At 41.7% G+C, this 19839-nt stretch overlaps 2 protein-coding genes across 4 annotated transcripts; one reads left to right on the forward strand and one right to left on the reverse strand.

Moving 5' to 3' along the window:
• Positions 1-141: 141 nt before the first annotated feature.
• Positions 142-6965, forward strand: LOC147223602 (N-acyl-aromatic-L-amino acid amidohydrolase (carboxylate-forming) B-like). Of its 3 annotated transcripts, none has more exons than XM_086165254.1 (7): positions 142-261; positions 917-1159; positions 1246-1441; positions 1525-1618; positions 2860-2967; positions 3465-3577; positions 5316-6965. In XM_086165254.1, exons 2-7 carry the CDS (start codon positions 921-923, stop codon positions 5586-5588), a joined length of 1023 nt encoding a protein of 340 aa, XP_086021380.1. In that variant the 5' UTR covers positions 142-261; positions 917-920; the 3' UTR covers positions 5589-6965. The 3 variants fall into 3 exon arrangements, with proteins under 3 accessions (XP_086021380.1, XP_086021379.1, XP_086021381.1); XM_086165253.1 differs by lacking the exon at positions 142-261 and adding an exon at positions 452-728; XM_086165255.1 differs by lacking the exon at positions 142-261 and adding an exon at positions 486-524.
• On the reverse strand, positions 5662-18552 carry LOC147223603 (claudin domain-containing protein 1-like). The gene is made up of 4 exons (XM_086165256.1): positions 17935-18552; positions 12548-12655; positions 11437-11574; positions 5662-9500 (listed from the first exon to the last, which is right to left on the reverse strand). The coding sequence occupies exons 1-4, from the start codon at positions 18224-18226 to the stop codon at positions 9280-9282; spliced, it is 759 nt and encodes a 252-aa protein (XP_086021382.1). The 5' UTR covers positions 18227-18552; the 3' UTR covers positions 5662-9279.
• Positions 18553-19839: the final 1287 nt, after the last annotated feature.

Raw genomic sequence — 19839 nt, forward strand, 5'->3', positions numbered from 1 at the left:
GGGGGAAAGTTGGGGTGGGGCTTATGGTTAGGCTGAGTAGTAACTTATTATATATTTATTAGTGATTTCACATCGAGGGCGGGCCCTCGCTCCAAAAAAAAAAAAAAAAAAAAAAAAAATCATCCATTTCCGGGGAGAACTGTAATAATACACATAAAATCATAGCATCCGGTAAATCTCTCCGGCCAGAAACTCCTCTGGATGTAGAAAATTCAAGGATGAGTCATCACATCAGCCAGACGAAGGATCTGATGAAAGAAGGTATGACTGGACAGAAGCTACTCCACATCAGTCTCAGGTCACACCCTGCCCAGTTTCAGATGAGTCTAGTGCAGTGCAGTGGACAAGAGGTTGTAGAGGCACGGCGAGAGTTTGCACAACAGCGATCAGGCAGCAACAGCCTGGACAGAGGGAGGGATGGGAATGCTGAATCAGTGAAAACCACATGAAAGCATGGGAGAGGGTGGAAGAGGGTAAACGGCAGGGGGAGAGGGAGGAGAAAGGTAACAGCCAGGGTAGACTGGGTAAGATAAACGTTATGATGCCTTGTCATTCATTTCATCTCTTATTTGTTAATGCGGAGCTTTCAATTCACCCTGTTCTAGAGAAATTCCCTCCACAGTTAAGAGACTTTTAATCTCAGTGCCGCCGCAGTAGTGTAGTACATTTGTAGCTTTAAAAGCCGGAACTGCCCTGACAGTTATCAGCGAGCCAAAGAGGCGAGCGAGGTAAGATTTCAGAAAAATCAATCTCTGTGTTGCAGTGTCGTCTACATCGTCCCATCAGCACTGATAACTCCCAGTGAATGAAAGGGGTCAGAGAAAGAGACAGAGAAGGCGCACGTACAGTTAAGAATGTCATCTCATGACTTGTGTACACTTTCAAATTCTTGCACTTCCTCCATGTCCATCCTCAGTCAGATGGAGGTAGAGAAGGTGGTGCGTTTGCCGAGGATGCCCCGGGTCGCTGTGTGTGGTGGTACCCATGGCAACGAGCTATCAGGTGTATACTTGGTGAGAGAGTTGTTGAAGACAAAGAAGACGGAGCGAGAGGAGCCCCTGTCAGTGCAGATGGTGCTGTCCAACCCGCGGGCCATGCAGCAGTGCCGCAGATACCTCGACACCGACCTCAATCGTTGCTTCACCCACGCCGTCCTCAAGTAAGGCAGCGGCGACAGAGCGGCGAACCCCGCGGTTCCGATGGTTATGAGTTGTGACGGTGGCCGATTGTGTCTGTATTGCCCAGCGGTCCCATGTCAGACTCGGCCCCGTATGAGATGATCAGGTCCCGAGAACTGAACGGCATGCTCGGTCCAAAAGGAAGTCCAGAGGCGGTGGATCTCGTCTGCGACCTTCATAACACCACCGCAAACATGGGCCTGTGCCTCATTGCCTACTCGGACTCTGACTGGATCTGCCTGCACATATTCAGACACCTTCAGGCAAGAAAAACGTCTTCAGATCAATCCGCTCCAGATTCGGTGGACTTGAAACCCCTCAGAAATGTCTGCCCTGTCGTTTACAGAGGCAGATGCCAGACATCCCAGTGAGGTACATCCACTTTGATGTCTCCCACAAAGAATCGTATTCCCTCGATTCAGTGGGAAAACACGGTTTTGGTGAGTTTTTCCAATTTCGGTACGGTGACGTCTGACATACAACAATCCCATGTTGGATAATGTGACGGTTGGGGAAATGCGCTGCGACAGACCCGGGGTCAGCGGAACCAGGTCCGACAGTTGTAAAGCACAATCAAATCCAAAGACTCCTTTTTTTGCCCTCGATTTTTCACCTTCTTGTGTTATAGATTTGAGCTTTTTTTTTTAGCGTGTTTTTTGGAAAGTTGCTATCACTGCGACGATTTTACCCCCAGTCTTGCCTTGAGTTACTAGTCTCCTTGAGCCCATTCCCAGGAGGTGTTAACATTACATTACATGACAGTCATTTGCAGACGCTTTTATCCAAAGCGACTTACAAAAAGTGCAATTCAGTCACCGAAGATCCGAAGTACCAGTAATCGGAACTCAGAAGTGACCACTCAACCAAATAGCTATCTCAGAACCATATACATACATACAATCACTTCATTGTTTCTTTTTTTTTTTTTTTTCCTGGGGGGGTTTGGGGCTGAGTGCGATTAGTAGGGTGGTGCTTGGTGAAGAGGTATGTTTTCAGCTGAAGGCGAAAGATGTGCAGCAACCCCGCCGTTCTGACCTTTTTCGGGAGTTCATCACACCATTGAGGAGCCAAGACCGAGATGAGCCGAAACCGGTTCGATCGGCAGCCGAGGGCTCCGAGTGATGGGGTGGAAGGTCGCCGAACGGTGGCAGATCGGAGGGGACGGGTGGCTTGAACATAGCCTGGGGATAAGACGGGGCTGTCCTATTCACCGCCCGGTGGCGAGCACCAGGGACTTGAACTTGAACCTACCGGGAGCCGGTGTAGGGACATAAGAAGGGGAGTTGTGTGGGAGAATTTGAGACGGTTGAACACCAGGCGGGCTGCCGCTTTCTGAATAAGCTCCAGAGGTCTGATGGTCACCGCTGGGACACCGGCAAGGAGGGAGTTGCAGTAATCCAAACGAGAGATGACTAGAGCCTGGATGAGTGTCTGTGCTTAACAATGGCTAAAGATCAAGCGCTCTGTTTTTCTTTTTTTTTTTGTCCCTTCGGGCTGTTTTTGTCAGTCGGCCAGACGGAGGGTACCGGGTGAAATGACACTTGAGCCAGACAGATTCACCTGAGTTCAAGCTTTCAAGTTTTCTTGTCCAACCCAAAACATCAACGGTCGCCCACCGGCTCTATCGTCTTAAGAAGCCGCTCTGCAGCAACCTAATACAAGATGTTTGTCACCTCTGCAGCCATAGAGATCGGCCCTCAGCCTCACGGTGTGGTGAGGTCAAACATCTACACAGCCATGAAACTCGGCGTCCAGCACATGCTCGACTGGCTGCGTTTCTTCAACTCAGGTACAGAAAACACACTGGGCCGTAGCGCTGATTCTGTGATTGATTATTGGGTGAGGGCCCCAGGATGGTGGCAACCTTAAAACTATTTTGCATGCTTTGTGAAAAAAAATTGAGTGGAGGATAGTCAGAACATAAGCTAAATCAATGGTTGATGATAATCATTAAGAATTTATCAATAGAAGAAATGTCCAAATATGACCAGAAATTAAAGGTAAAATAATCAAAACATACATATCATGCAAAAAGAAAGAATTTTCCTCCGTCTCCTGAATTCAGAAGACAAGATGCATTACAATTTCTGTATAAAACTTTTATTTGTTTTTATTTTTATTGTTTCTTTTAAATCATAGAGTCCTTGAGTGTAAAGCGCTTGAAATAAGATGAAATATTATTATGAGTGGGCCATTCTGGGTATGGGAACACAAATTACTGTTGAATCCTCTCAGAAATCACTGCAAAATTAAGCTCCCACCCCCCCTGTGTCTTCATATGTTTAGGTACTACTTTTGAGGGAGGGTATGTAGATGTGTACACCATGGTCCGACACCTTGACTATCCGAGAGACAGTGAGACTCACCTCATTACAGCAGCGATTCATCCTCACCTCCAGGTACAGTTTCAGACTCATTTGTAACTTGAAGTTATTTGAAATAGTTTGTCAATCACAGATGAAAGAGGCACCGAGGGCCATTATTTTAAGGCAGCTTCAGTTGAATTGTGATAATACCAATCTGACTCATACCAGTGATCATACAAATCTACAGCTTGAAAGTAAAAGATACCTAAATAGATGTAAAAAAAAATACAAATGTAAAAATAATTATTATTTCATTTGGTTTTATTTTCATTTGTGTATTATTCTTATTTTCTTGGTTTTCTAATGACACGTTGCATATGTTTGTTGCAAGTAAATCACACAAAAAAAATGGAATGACTAAACTATTAGCTAAAATTATCTAAATATTAGCAAGAATTTTTCCAAAATGTATCAATCATTAAAAAAATGTCCTGTCATCATAACTGTCATAACTTTTCATCAAAAAAGAAAAATTCAAAGACAATTCAGATTAAATAAGAATACCATCTGAACTCCAGAACGTCATCTGGGGAGAACACACTGCACATGTCTCACTCGCAAATTTCGGGGGTTGCAAAATGACATTGCCTTTATATCTACTGCTCAAAAAAATAAAGGGAATACTTGAACAACACAATGTAACTCCAAGTCAATCACACTTCTGTGAAATCATAGTGTCCACTCAGGAAGCAACACAGATTCATTTTGACTTGCTTTAAGGACATTACATCAAAGTTGGATCAGCCTGGAGTTTGTTTTTACACTTTAATTTTGAGTGTGATTCCTAATCCAGACCTCCATGGGTTGATACAATTGATTTCCATTGATCATTTTTGTGTGATTTTGTTGTCAGCACATTCAACTGTGTAAAGACCAAAGTATTTCATAAGAATATTTCATTCATTTAGATCTAGGATGTGTTTTTTAAGTGTTCCCTTTATTTTTTTGAGCAGTGTATATATGGAGGAGACGTTTGAGTTTTAGTTGGATAGCAAGTTCATATCTAAGCTGACAACATGATATGATAGGTGTATTCTTTCTGTCTATGCTACTCATAGCACAGTATTACTACTTCATGTAAACTATTTTGAACTGTACAGCTGTAAATGAAGCACCAGGTAACCAAACTCTGAAAGTACAGTTGTCGGTCAGCTTCTGAGAGAAGCCAGAAAAAGTTTGTCAATGATGCTTTAACAGCCTACAATACATGGCGAGCATCTCATCTTATCCTGGGGTTACAACTGCAAGCTGGTGTATTTGTATTACTGTTCAGGTCATGTCGAAGGCACTCATTCAGTGGGAAATAAACAAATAATATGAAAGTGGGCTTGTTGTGGTGCTTATAGATCTGTACTTTGTTCATTTCAGTTGCTGCTGACCTGTAAACTGCAGTTTCAGAACAGCAGCCAGTATTGTTATGAGTACAACCACCTGTCAATATGTGCGACAAAAGAATTCTAATTTTAAGTTTGGGCGAGCAAAATAATAAGCAAAGTTTAGAAAACAAAGCTATGCTATACTTTCATTGCTTTTAGAACAAAAAAAAAACAACTTAAGTGGTGTCTACACTTTATAAGATGTGTGCAATGGCCGCATGGCAAATATTAGACTAAGAGGGAAAAAAAAAAATCACACACACAGAGTAAACCTTGGTTTCACCTTTCTCCCATTCAGGCTGGAAAGTAAATAAATAAAATACAAATTTCTGATGTGACAATTACTCTATGACGCATTTGCTAAATAAGCCCTCACATGTTGTCTTTTCTTCCAGGACAGAGATTTCTGCCTTCTCCATCCTGAAGACCCTCTTTTCCAGACTTTCTCAGGTGAAACACTGCGTTATAAAGGGAGCGAACCTCTTTACCCCTTCTTCATCAATGAATGTGCCTACTATGAGAAGGGCATTGCTCTCTCCCTGGCGAGAAAGAAATGTGTGAGGATCCCAACGATCCAGGTGCAGACGGAGCAGGAGCAACTAGCCACCCAACAGAGATTTGCATCGGAAGAGGAGGAAGAGGAGGAGGAAGAAGAAGAGGAAGAGTGAGGAAGGACTTTTACCACAGCACCATGTACGGACAGTATTTGATACTGTGATACAGACTGACGTGAATGTGAAATACATTTAAAAAAAAAAAAGCTTTTATTGGAATGACAGCAGTTGCTTGGAACACGCACAAATGCACGTGTACGTTCACATAGACTCACACACGGTATAAGTGTACAATTTAAAAGCATTGCAGCTCTCAACCGGAGATCGTATGACACATTCACTGTAGATTCACAAAAAAAAAAAACAGTTACAAAGTTTATGCTACGGTGGATTCAAGGATTGAGCCATTTCTTATATTTGAAGGCTGAATATATAAAATACAATCTGACTTTTCATGGGAGATATTAAGATATTTATGGACACTTACAACATGGTTCTCATGATATCGTATCCTCTTTCCATGAACAGGATATCTTGATTGTCAAAAAAATAGAGATTCACTTGCAACCGCTACTGCAATATTCAGGAAATGTTCAGATATAATTGAAGTGCAAAGAATTACAGTAGCTAATTGCAGAATGGCCTTTTTCGTACATTCATAATGCCTGAAATGGAACCACGCATTTCATTTTGAATCGTTCAAGTTAATCATACTTGTTTCATAGAGGGAAAAACAAATGTGAACTGATAAAAACAAGAGATGGGAAACAAAAATTATAAAACTGTGGTCATATAAATATGCAAAAAAGAAAAAAAAACAACAACAAAAAAACAATCAACTCATCATAACAAATCACTACATGTATGAACACTACCAAATCCTAGAAAATCATTCAAAACATTAAAAATATACCTGAAAGTTAAAACAGTAATACATGTGGGGGAACAAATTATAAACACAATTGGACCTTAACGGTTGTTGGAAATCAATATATAAATACCACCTAACCTGTGAACAGAAGTGTAAGCCTTTCTTCATAACTGTAACACATACAACATCTTTGTACTGTAACTGCCTCTCTCACTGATGCTTCGACAAACAGGTACAATTTGTATTAATCAAAAAATATTTTATCATAAGGGTAAGAACAAGTTGGAATCATAATAAAGAGAATGAACTGATGGACTCTTTTCTTCTGTTGTTTGTTTTCTTAATCTTGGTCAGGTGCACTACCAATGTTGGACCCCTCATGTCGTAAACTGAGCTAAGAGGACAAACGTGTGGGTGTCCTCTCGTGTTTTATTTTCAGAATGTGTTGCAATATAATTCCCGGCTTGCTTTTGGAAAAAAAAAAAAAAAAGCTTACACTGCTTCCTGGTACTTTTAAGAGCCAGCCTTCTCGCACTTGACACCTCTCCATTGGTGCATGTTTAGCAGTCCTGTGTGTGTGTGTGTGTGTGTGTGTGCGTGTGTCTGTGTGTGTGTGTGTGTGTGTGTGTGTGTGTGTGTGTGTGTGTGTGTGTGTGTGTATTTCCGACCTGTGTGTGACAATGACAATGGATTGCTGAACCATAATTTCCCTGCAAGGGGTCACAAAGTATGGAAGTTGATTGAAATGCAAAAGAAAAACAAGGGATTTGGTCTGAATTCAGCTCAGCTGTTCTTATTTCACAAGCAAGTGAATTTTCTTCATCAATGTATCCCCTTTTTTCTAGCCAGAAAACGTATTTTTTTCCAATGATGCAATTTATGACTTACTTTTAATAAGGATATCAGTTCTAAATCAGTGAGACGTTAAAACCATTGCATTTGGTAATGCCAGCATCTTGTGCTGCAAATCAGCTATCCGTCTCATATTTTTGTGACCCATTTTTAGAACGAGTGATGAAAATCCCATCATGGGCTAGGAACGGTTGCAGCATAAATGTTGGAAAATTACATTTCGAGCAGGAGAGAGATAAAGCATCACCTTGAAATTTAAGCTAAATCGTGAAGTCACACACTGACAAACTTAGGAAGTCCGTTCTGGTCCTGACATCGTGGAAGAAATGCTTACTTTCTGGCCGGAGAAGCAATCATTTCGGAATAAGAGTCAATTCAAACTCAAATGATCACCTCTCCTATGACAAAACGATGATTGTGCATTAACCCGTACTTGTGTTGATTCTGAAAAAAATAATTCAACCTCATTCAAAGTCAGTCTGAGAGACAGAATATGCAGAAAATGCATCGCCCACTTCATTCAGACTGCATGCCAGACCCGAGACCAGTGGAAAAAGACTCAAGACTGGACGCCTCCTACACGTCCCCGTCAACACTATCTGCATTACAACAGGAGATAGAAGCACGAATTAAATTTATTTTTGTTTTCCGAACATTCTCTAGTATTTGTATCGCTGTAGTGTTACATGGCGTGATTTACCAGCGCTTGTCGGTTGGGATTCCTACAAATTGTACAGTAGCTTTATTCTCATGATGAATTGCAAACCAGCAGCAGCATTAAAAAACAAAACAGCACAAAAGCAAATTCAAAATACATTTCTTATTGCATGTAGTATTTCCAAAAGAATACTCCCGTGTGCATCTTTGTTTTTACAGGTGCGATAGAATTAATATGTAACTACACCCGACTTAAAAGCTTCAGCCAGAGGCGACAAATTGACACATTATTGCCCCAAGTAGCAAATCCAGTAAACAGTGAAAAAAAAAACAACCTAAGAGCCAAGCCAATTCACAATCAAGTCACATCTCTAGATCACACTGGAGTTACAGTTGTAGCTAAATGTTTAAAGTGATTTACGGTGGGTGGTTTTTTTTTTTCAACATGCACCATTTACTGCAAGTCTGCGGTTGTGGGACATTATAGATTTCTCTTACAGCACAATTTTCCACTTAAACGGGCAAAGCGTCATTCACACTCCCACCTAGTAGATTCAAGTGCCTTCAAAGTGATTCACTCCTGACACGTGGCTTGAAATTATCCACTAAATCAGTTCTCCCCTAAAACACACAATGATTGTACTTTTACAATTTGAGTGTATTTTTTGTAGCCTGTGTATTCCTCTTGGTTATAACGACATGTTTTGGAGACGAATATATTTTGATCCCAGTTGAGTCTTTGTCGATATACTTATCGCGTTTGTTATAAATCAACTTTATGCTGCTTGATTTGATATATGACCAATGAGGTAACAGAACAGCCCCGCAGAATTGAAATGTCTAGTTGTTACATTTGTTCGACATGTTGAAATATAAGTGATGTTTTTCAGCTCTACTGTTCCCGATATTTGGTCAGGCCAAAATCATGAGCAAAGAATAGACAAAATATTACTAAATGGAATTTGGTGATGTATAATCCAAAGCCCTACATTCCTTTCCATGTTTAACCGATGTAGAACAGTTGAGTCCAATGCAATCCTAAAAAGCGAAATTCATATTATCAACTAGACGAAACCTGAATCTCCAATTACCCTTTCTTTACCAGTGAAATAAGCTAAAAGCTTGGATTTAATTAAAGCATATAGTGAAATTGGGACACATCTAATGCTTGGCGACAAGTTACTCCGATGTTAACATATGTTGGAGGCTATAGGTGTCTCTGCTTGACCTTTTTCAAAGCAGTTCCAGTAACCTTTGAGAGATAAAAATCTAATCTTTTAATGCAGCAGATAGGGTCATCACTATGGTGTGCACTTTAATCCATCAGAGGTCAGAATGCACAGATTAACCCACATTGTGCTCCGAGGACATTATAAAATGTATCTTGGGTTTTTCAGAGTGAACAGAAACGGAGCGGCTCTCAGTCTACGCCACCCGGTAGGCGGTCATTCGGTAGTAGTTCTGACTGTGGCTGCGTGCTGCCCAAACCAGCAGTGCGGCAGCCATCATGTGGAGGGGCGAGGAAATGAGTGCCAAATAGAGGGACCAGCCCAAAGAGCCGTCCACCCTGTCAGGAAGCATCGACACCCTGTGGAGCAAGTCCATCCCTGCCAAGTAGCAGCACACGGTAGCCAAAGAGCACAGACCTGCAGGGAGAAGGACGAGGTACTTCAGTGGAACATGGGCTTCATTTTTAGTTCGCTCTGAAATACTATATATAGTGTCTTTCTAACATTGCGGCAAAACATCTTACTAACATTGCCTCCATCACGAATAGCATGCACACGAATGCACAAAAAACACTGATCCTTGTAGGATCAACTTCCACAGATTTAACCGCCAGACGCACGGAGCTCAACACTGAGGTTCTGGATGTGGGGATTGGACTTGTTTTCTTAACAGGATTATCTTTTTTAAGTAAATTGAACATCAAATCATAAAGGACAGCTTTCCAGAAACTAACAGATTCTGAGATGACTTGTTCTGCTCTTTTAAGAACCAAAAGACGAGTATCAGTATCAATCTTTTTAAGGAAATGTTTAAAAGAGAATTCATACTTTGAATCCACTTAGAATATTTACACATTTTGCCTTATTTTTTGGTATTCACAAATAATCTTGTCCTTGGCTGACTCAGATCAAGGTGCCATTTCATAATAATAAATGGAAAAAAATCCTTTCTAGAACAGAGGCAGGGGAAAAAGTGTTTTTTTTCTGTTAAGCGCTATTTGACAGTTGAAATGTAGACATTCTCCATACTAAACAAGGTTTCCACAATTTTCGAGAAGTCATTTTCCAGGAGTTCTTCAGGAATTTATCTGCAATAATGTAGCTGGTATGACAGACACGAATTGTAGCTATAAGCTCATCTGTTCTGCTCTGTGGGCATACTGAGAGCTGGTGAGATTTTATAAGAGCTGCAGCTATGCATTATTTATTTCCTGAAGATTAGTATTTTGATAAAATGCACTTCTGATTATTTTTTTGCACCGTAGTAAACTAAAAACAAATCCATTCTCTTTCGATAACAAAAATATGTCTTCATTTTAAAAAAAAGAAGCATCAGTTCCGCCATTACAAGTTACATTTTACATTTATGAATGTTAATATCTATGGTAATTTAAGTCAACAATGTTATTGTTCTGGGATTTTTAAAAAAATAATAATTTTTAAGGGTAACAGTTAAAAAAAAGTTTTTCTTACTCTCCATGCAATTTCCAGGAAAGTGCCATATGGGCAAGGTTTTTTGTTTTTTTTTGCTTTTCTTTCACAGTGATAAGGAACAGTATTGTCTTTTCACATGTGTACAGTTTAATTCATTGGCTCTAAGACATCTAATACTGCATTACATAAATTCAAGAAGTACGCCTCTAGGTTTCGCCCAACAGAGGGCACTGGGCAGCTAATCGCAAATTATATGTACAGACGGGTTTACAGCAGGGATGGGCAAACTTTTTGGCTCGGCGGTCATACTGACGTGCAAAATTTGACAGACGGACCGGGTCACCACAAAAAAACGCTTTTGTTTATCAGTACATATCAGACATGTCTGTCGTTTGCTCTAAAAATAAAACCAGTTTGGTTTTGAAGACTCTGACATTTACTTACATTTCCTTCACAAATCAGTTTTCCCCTTGTACTTTCACATCCAGCTCATTCTCATCTGTCAGTATGTCCACAATAAAGGCTAAATCACAAAGCCAATATATGTCATTCAACTCAGGAAAATTCTCAAGTGTTCTCAAGTAGCTCCAAAAATGAAATAATCTCCTGTTTGAGCTCCCACATTCATTGATCCGATCATTCAATCATTCACATCAAGTATGAATTCTGTTCCAATCTTTGGCGGGCCGGATTAAAAAGACCAACGGGCCGGATGTGGTCCGCGGGCCGTAGTTTGCCTGGTTTACAGGAAATATTTAACTACGTCAAGCCGAGCAAGCTTGAGCTCTTTCGTCCAAACAAGGCGGTTGGCTTTAATCCATAAAACATCTTGCCCTGCTTCACATTGACGCAAATGGATTCCACTGTGACTTCCTGTTATCTTTCAAGATACACCATAACATAATGCGTCGGGAATTACCAGCAAGCAGGTGAAGGACTCCTATGCCAAGAGTGGGCGAGAGGCTTCGGCAAAGGCAGGCACAAAAGCCGATCAGGCCTGCCAACACCACGAGGCCCAGAGACACCAGGGGCAGGAGAAACTGGCACCTCCACAGGTCTAAACACAATGAGCACACGCATGTACAAATCAGACGTTTGGTATTTCCCTCTTATTTTGGTCAAAACTTGGGTGCCCTTGAATACTTTGTATTTTGTCGAGTGAAAGAGTAATAACGATAAGAGCAATAACAAAAATCGTTTCAATGGAAGACTCCTTTTAACTTCAGATTCATGCAAACTGCCATGAAAGCTACGCTGATCTGGATAAGATGAACAAACTCTGATTATGAATATTGATAACCACTGACTGGAGACCAGAACATGAATGGCACTAATGTCTGGTTGCTATGGAAAGTACAAAGATTGATTTTGAGCAACACACTGTATTCTCAAGCTCAAACAAATGACTCAGACTGTCATGTGTCAAACGATAACATTTTGGCAATCGCTGCCCTACTTGAAAAACAGGAATTGAAGATACGGGGTGTGAAAAAGCTAAAATAATTTGCCCTGCCCTTTTATATTACATATTCTGGATACCTGGAGAGAACAAGCAAACGTTGTGGTCGTCCTCCATAATTAGATGAAGAGAAACTGGATACCACATGGCTTCTCTCACTATGATGTTTGCAGATTTATTCTGCTAAATGCATTAAACATCTGTTTGAAATGGTCAAGTTAAAGATTGGAAACATATGTTTTTGAAAAAATATATAGATACTTCATTAATATTCTTGATATGTATCACTTTGGCAAAATAATTTATGTATAGGCAAAAGCTGCACTGTATTTTTTAATTTAGGAGACTGTAAAAACATCATTGTCATTAGTGTCTTTTTCTTAATAACAGACAAATATTTTAGCAGTGGTTTGAGCTCTGACAGCAATTCATCAACCAGATCAGGTGGAGAAACAAACATGGCTGCAGGATTCTTTTTCCATTTTATGCAAGGTGACCCATGGAATATTTAGAATCAGCTAATGCACATCTAACCCCAAGTCAAAAATAGTTAAATGATTAATAAACTTGCATGTCCGAAGCATGTCTTCTCCACTGTTATGGTTTCCTGGTTCTTTATACTTCGGAGTGAACTGCTGAGGAAGGGTGAAGCTTCTGCATTCAAGCAACATCTTGGCATCTAAAAAGAGTTATAAAACAAGTGCCTTAAGCAGTGCATTTCAGCCACGGGGCAAAGCAGAATAAACCAAAATGATGACAACATGACAGACACACAACAACATTCAATATATTCAAACCATAACATTTGTCATCCAAACATGTTATAAACTATTCCATGTCTTTCCATTCTCATTGACCAATTATGTTTATAAAATACACAAGGTTTGACTGTTACTGACAGTGTGCCGAGATGAAGATTTTTTTAATTTAAATAATGACACACAACTTTTCTCTTTAGATGAACAGATTCTTTTTTAAAGATCATTTTCTAAAAAGGGATTACAAATGCCATCATAGGGAAATTTATTCAGTAGTGGAATGATGATACTTTAATTGAAATTCTATTGTTATTGTATTACAGTTACAATTAAAAGCCCCCTCCTTTCACAGCTCATATTATTGGTACACTTCCTGTGACACAGACATTAACCTCTGGGCTAATCTGGTTAGTACCCAACCTTTAGTGATCTCTAAAACTCCATTAGTTGTTCTGAGCCACTTTGGCGTTAGCTTGAGGAAGCATCAGACAGAATTCCAAACAAGTTTGAAGTTCATCACATGGGTGATGAGCTTTCATTTAAAAATAAAAGACAGTCGGGAAAGAAAAATGAACGCACACACAGCACCATTCGTCATAATATAAAGTTAGTTAAAGAAATTATGGCAAGTGAGCAAAAATTGTGAAAAAAAAAAAATTAATTACGGTAAACCATTATAATTGGTGTTTCTTCCATTTTGTTGTGTCAAATTATTCCAACTCTTTATTTTAAACGATATGTGACACATTCCAAGTTCATGCATTCATTCAAGCACCAAACTGCTGCACCACTTTGACGCCCACATTATCACTCATTATTGAATGTGCAACTTAGATATATCTCCTTTCCATTCTTGTGATGCTGGAGTTCCATGTAACCAGGAGGATGTGGCTTATTTATTAAAAAAAACAGATTTTCCCAAATGAAGACCGTCCACAGGGTGTGTCACATTCTAGCAGGATGAATGAATCAATAAATAAATACACCTTTAACATATCAAAGAAACAAATAAGGCAAAGGCGTGCAACTGTCAAGTTGCAAGCAGAAGATAATCAATTAAGGAGCTAAATAAAAAAGAGATAAGGTGTCTTTCCATCTTTCCCATGATATTCGGGCTAAAAATCTGCACCCTTGCTAACTTTACATAGTAAATATGTATACTTATATGAGAAAAAGAAAATGCAAATTTATAAATCAACGTGTAAATTAATAGGACAACAATAGGCTGAAGTTGCTGTAGAAGTCAAAATGCTCTGCAGTAGCAGGGCCTCTGGGTTGATGAGGTCCGCCCTGGGTTCCTCAAGGCTCTGGATGTTGTAGCATCCGCAGCCTTGCGTGGACGTCTAGGATGGTGCCGCTGGACCGGCAGAGCGGCCATCCTTGGAACCGAACGTTCCTGGTAGGATTCCTGGTTTCCCCTAGCCTGTCAAAGTATTGTTGAGCAGGACACTGAACCCCCAGCTGTTCCTCAGCTGCCTTCTGCTCATGGTTCATCCATGATGGGTTAAACGCAGCGGTCAAATTTCACCGATGTTGTGTTCTATGTGTAACTGAATGTGACAATAAAGGCATGTCTTCTTTTAAAAAGGGGTTTCGGACTGTGTGCTCCTACTAGGGGGGATCCCACTTCTTGGAGGGTCCACCGGGTCATTGAACGTCGGATCCGGGAGGAGCAGTGTGGTTTTCTTCCTGATCATGGAACAATGGATCAGCTCTAAATCCTCAGCAGGGTCCTCGAGGGGGGACGGGAAATTGCCCAACCAGTCTACATGTGTTTTGTGGATCTGGAGAAGGGATTCGACCGTGTCCCACAGGCAATCTTGTGTCTGGTGCCCCAGAAATATGGGGTACCGAACTCCCTTACACGGGCTGTTCAGTCCCTGCATGACCTGTGTCGGAGCTTGGGCCGCATTGTGGGTTGTAAGTTGGATTTGTTTCTGATGAGAGTTGGACTCCACCAGGGCGGCCCTTTGTAACAGATTATGTTCAGAACTTTTACGGACAGAACTTCTAGGCGCAGCCAGGGCGTCAAGGGGATCCGGTTTGGTGGCCACAGGATCGAGTCTCTACTTTTTGCAGATGATGTGGTTCTGTTTGCTTCACCAAGCCATGATCTCCAGCTCTCACTGGAACGCTTCGCAGCCGAATGCGAAGCGGCCGGGATGAGGATCAGCACCACCAAATCTGAGACAAAAGGTGCTCAACCGGAAAGAGATGGATCCACTCCGGGTCGGGAAAGAGGTCCTGCCACATGTGGAGCAGTTCAGTTCAAGTATCTCGGGGTCTTGTTCACGAGAGAGGGAAGGATGGAGCGGGAGATCGACAGGCGGATCGGTGCGGCGTCTGCAGCAAAGTGGATTCTGTACCGGTCTGTCGTGGCGACGGAGCTGAGCCGGAAGGCAAAGCTCTCAATTTACCCGTCGATCTACATTCCTCACCTGTGGTCACAAGCTGCGGGTAGTGACCAAAAGAATGAGATCTCGGATAGAAGCGGATGGAATGAGTTTTTTCAGCAGGGTGGCCGCAATCTCTCTTAGAGATGTTCGGCCAATCCGGGCGGGGCTCAGAGTAGAGTTGCTGCTCCTCCGCAAAGAGAGGAGTCACATGATGTGGCTCGGATATTTGGTCAGGATGCCTTCTGGACACCACTCAGGAGGCATCCTGGGAGGTATTCCGGGCATGTACATCTGGGAAGAGGCAACGGGGAAGACCCAGGACACGCTGGAGAGACTATGTCTCTAGGCTGGCCTGGGAACGCCTTGGGATCCCCCCAGAAGAGCTGGACCGTGTGGCTGGGGAGAGGGAAGTCTGGGCCCCTTTGCTCTGGCTGCTGCCCCCGTGACCAGACTTTAGATGAGCAGCAGAAGATGGATGGACATTCATTTAATAATTTGTTATGCTTTCAAAAACTTTAAGTCCCTAAACACATCATTAGATATGTGGAAGAACTACATACACAAATTACTTAGGAGTATTGGATGTTGGATCTCACAAACCACGACAAAAATAGGTTTGTTTAGAAAAAAAAAAGAATTAATAAAGCAGTTCCATCATTTTTGGTCCCAAAAGGAATTTGTTTTCCTTTGTGTTCTAGATGATGGTGACGTTATTTATCTTTAAAACCAGAGATCAGCATTCCAACATCAGAACCATCACACCTAATAGTTATCGCCCATCATACTCACTGGCTGTACAATAAAGCTGGTTGGTGAAACATATCCTTTATCTGTTTATTCCCCAAGTCACTAATGGTCAGTTGTTCACCTCATATTTCACTGATGACCAACAGGAACCACAGACCTGAACTGACACTCGATGTTTCTCGTCCAAACGTCGAGTCTGAACGTAAAAACTGTTCCCTTCAGTTGAAAAGCTCCAACTTTTCTGGTTTAACTATCAACATGAATTAGAAGTCAATGCTAAACCATGAACCAAAAATAAGATTGTGGTCCTTTATTTCCTTCCAGACACCTAACTTACTGGATTTACAGACAGGATACTGCTCACGATGGAGCTGAGACAGTTCCTCCGACTGGATCAAGGATTTTGACAAGCAATGTATTTCAGGATGTCTAATAAGACTTCAGCAGAGACAGCTGTCAGAGATGAACCTGCCGCTATATGTCTATACCCCCCCACCCCAAAAAGAAAAACTTTTCTGGTTTAGTTTAATTTATAATTATCAAACATACAGGTTAATTTCAATATCATGAATGCATTTCTGCCCTTCAATGAAGACAATGTAGAAAAGTTATGTATCCACATTCCATTATATTTCAGTAATGCATAGTAAACTTTCAGTCATGCACAGTCTACTTGCCCAGTTGTAGAAACTGACGACAGCAAAATCCATCCCACACCCTCAGCATCATGATAATGCTGAAGTTCAGTGATGTGACAGGACAGGATGTTTTATGAGAACAGGTTTTTTCCAGCCGTGTGTATTACATCATTCTATGTTTAGTTTGGGTGTAGGTATATTGGCTTTGCATTCCTTTTTTCGGAAATGATGCTAATGTGACATACCCAGTGTATTGTTCACGTTTATCTTCCGGATTCCTTCTGTATTTCGTTTGCTGTTGACAATAAATCTCAAACTTGGCTGTTTTTAGCATGTACATCAAATAGCAAGTCGCCTCAGAAAATTTGACATTTCTGAATTGAAAAAAAATTCAAATAATGTCCAATAAACAAATAGTGATTAAAAGATTAAACCAGACGTAAATGAATAAAGAATCAAATAAATAAATAGATTTCAATTTCGTTTTTTTTTTCTGTATATCTCCATCAGGCTTGGGGGCTGGTCTAAGTTGTGATGGCTTGTGACGTTAATGACAGTTGACAGTTGTCTGTGGAGGCTCTCAGTCATCCAGGTCATGGTTGATTATTGTCCAAAACTTTGCAAAAATCTTCTTTTTGTAGAAACTGGACTTGATTCTCTTCACTTTAAGACACTTCACCCCTAATCCACGAGCCCTCGTCAGTTATAATGGCCTGTGGGGAATTTCCCAATATAAGTGCCGGGGTTGCGGGTGGGTCTAGGTTACGATGGGCTGTTATACAAATGGGACAGCTGGTCGGCAGAAAGTAGGTCAAAGGAGGTTGTTATGTTAATGAGAGTGTCATCAGGTGGCAATAGAGCTACAACTTCTGGGGACTTGCCCGGAGCTTAAATTCAGAAACTCCATTTGAACTGAAAAAACCTTTCAGATGAGAGGTGAAACATCTTCAAGGGAAGAAAATCAAGCCTAGTTGCCACGACAAGAAGATTTTGATCAAAATTCACCGTAACCTGGATGATTGAGATCCTATACAGACTTGCCAAAATCTTCTTCTCGTGGCCAAGAGGCTTGTTTTGTTTGAATGGACCGTGGGGAGTTTCCGAATATGTATGACATGCAGAAACTAGACCGAAGTTGCGTGTGTCATTGGGTGGCAACAGAGCTGCAACTCCTGGGGACGTACCCAGAAGTTTCTATGCACAAACTCTCAGAAACTGAAGAAGCCTCTCAGATGAGACGTGAAGAAAATCGAGTCCAGTTGCCACGTAAAGAAGATTCCGACAAAAGTTAATCTGCAGAATTAGATTTTAACAAAGATGACTGAGAAGTCGATGTGGGGCAGCCTTCTGCCTCGACTGGGAGGAGCATTGCTTCTCCAGACCCGTGCGTGCGTGTGCGTGAACCCCCAGCCTACTTACCTGGTTCCTTGTACCAGTTTGCGCTCGAAGGGACGAGCACGCAGCGCCACCAGAGCCCCACCGTCCCGTTGAGTCTGAACAGAGTGTCGCTGTAGGTTTTCTCGTCGAACTCTCCATCCATGAACTCCTCGTAAAGGGAGCGCAGGTCGGTCACGTTGGCCTCGCCGCGCACGGCGGGGCTGCTGTACTGGTACCAATGCTGAGTCCCGACGGCTACCGACAGATAAACGGTGGCCAGGATGCTGAGCACACAGGCGATCACCAGCGCGGTGGCGTAACGGTTGTCGACCATTGTTCCCCGGCTGCGGAGGCGCGTCAAAGGGGATTAAGTTGACGCAGGTCCCGCTCCCCCCGCGCCCCCGGATGAACCCGATCGATGTGTTTCCTCCGGCCCACGCCGACCCGAGCCACCGTGGCAACACTCGGTGCCGCGATCGCTAATCGAAGCCTTTGATTTTACTGATCGATCCTTCCTTCCGTCGCGAACCCGACCGTTTGCAGCCCCGCAGCCCGACTGGGACGCGCCATCTGTTCCCTTGTCCCACTTCCACAGATGGCGGGGTGATCCGACGCTGCGACGGATTTCACGCGGTTCGCCGGTGATGACGAGTCCTCGGCTCAGACACCGGATCGAGGCGGGGGGCGGGGGGCGGAGGGGAAGGGTGGGGGGTGTGAGTGCCGTCGCCGGTGTGCGATCTATTCTGCGTGGGTCTGCGATGCCACACGGTGGTGGTGGGTGTGATGGTGGGGGGATTGCGAATCCACCCAGGATGATGCTGTGAGTTGTAAACACACTAATCCACGCGCTTTCCTCTTCCGGGTCCGGTGATCAGCTGATACACAAGGGCACAGTTGAACCACATCCAGACGAAATAGAGGTTAAAACACGCAGAATGACTTTTCAAGGGATGTTATTTTCTTTTACAAGAAATCCCTGAAGGTCCAATAAATCGTGAACGCACTGTTTTACGAGTATTTTGAATTGTGTATTCAATAACAAATGCCATCCTCATGAATTTAGGCCGTGTCGTCAAGTGCATACTTTTGGGTGTGACTCACATTGTTTTCAGGTTATCATTGTCACAAGAAGTCAGCCATTCTAATAGGTCAGCTATTCTGCTTATCCTCTGTTTCGTCGCTTTGTTGAGCATTTAATATGCAGTTTTCAATCCATCAGTTCACTCTGAGTCTCCCACTGTAGTTTAGATTCTACTTGAAATGACACATGCATCTCCTTGAATGACAATTTAAAAAACACCATATATTATGTATACATGTAAAGGTAGTCTGTTGTGCACAATTAGGTTGTTTTTCAACCCATTTAATCTGTATTGTGTACTTTAGAAGAATTTACTTTATCACATCTGAAACAACACTCAGTTTCTCCGTGCTGTTAGTTCTACTAAAGCGTCATGCCCTGTAAAACAACAGTTGATTATGCTGTGACATGACCGCTTCCTTGTTTTCGTAATGCTGATAAAACTGGGTTTTGTACAGGATGCCAGTAATGTACGTCAGACAGTTGGCAGTTCATTTTGGAAGCATCAGGAATTTGGGTGTGTGTGTTATTAAAATTTAAAAAGGAATCGAAAGAAGACAGTTTTTTTTTTTAATTTTCATGCTTCTATTGTGTAATGATGACGCAGAGGGAAAAAAAAAAATCCTATTGTTTTGCCTTGGTTGATTTCATTTTCACACTTCTTACATATATCACAAGTTGAATGAATAAAAACACGATATACAGTTTAATTCTCTAATTATATCAGGATCAGATAAAAGCCATTTTAACCATTTTAAGCAAATCTGATTTATGTTTAAACTGCTTTGTGTTCAAAAAAATAATTTGATTCATAGCTTTGATATTTTTTTTTTTTTTTCAAAACGCATTCACTCATGGTATTTGCC

This window comes from Fistularia commersonii, chromosome 19, assembly GCF_037954325.1.
Source record: "Fistularia commersonii isolate RoL2024-O1a breed Wild chromosome 19, RoL_Fcom_v1.0, whole genome shotgun sequence".
Classification (NCBI taxonomy): Eukaryota; Metazoa; Chordata; class Actinopteri; order Syngnathiformes; family Fistulariidae; genus Fistularia; species Fistularia commersonii.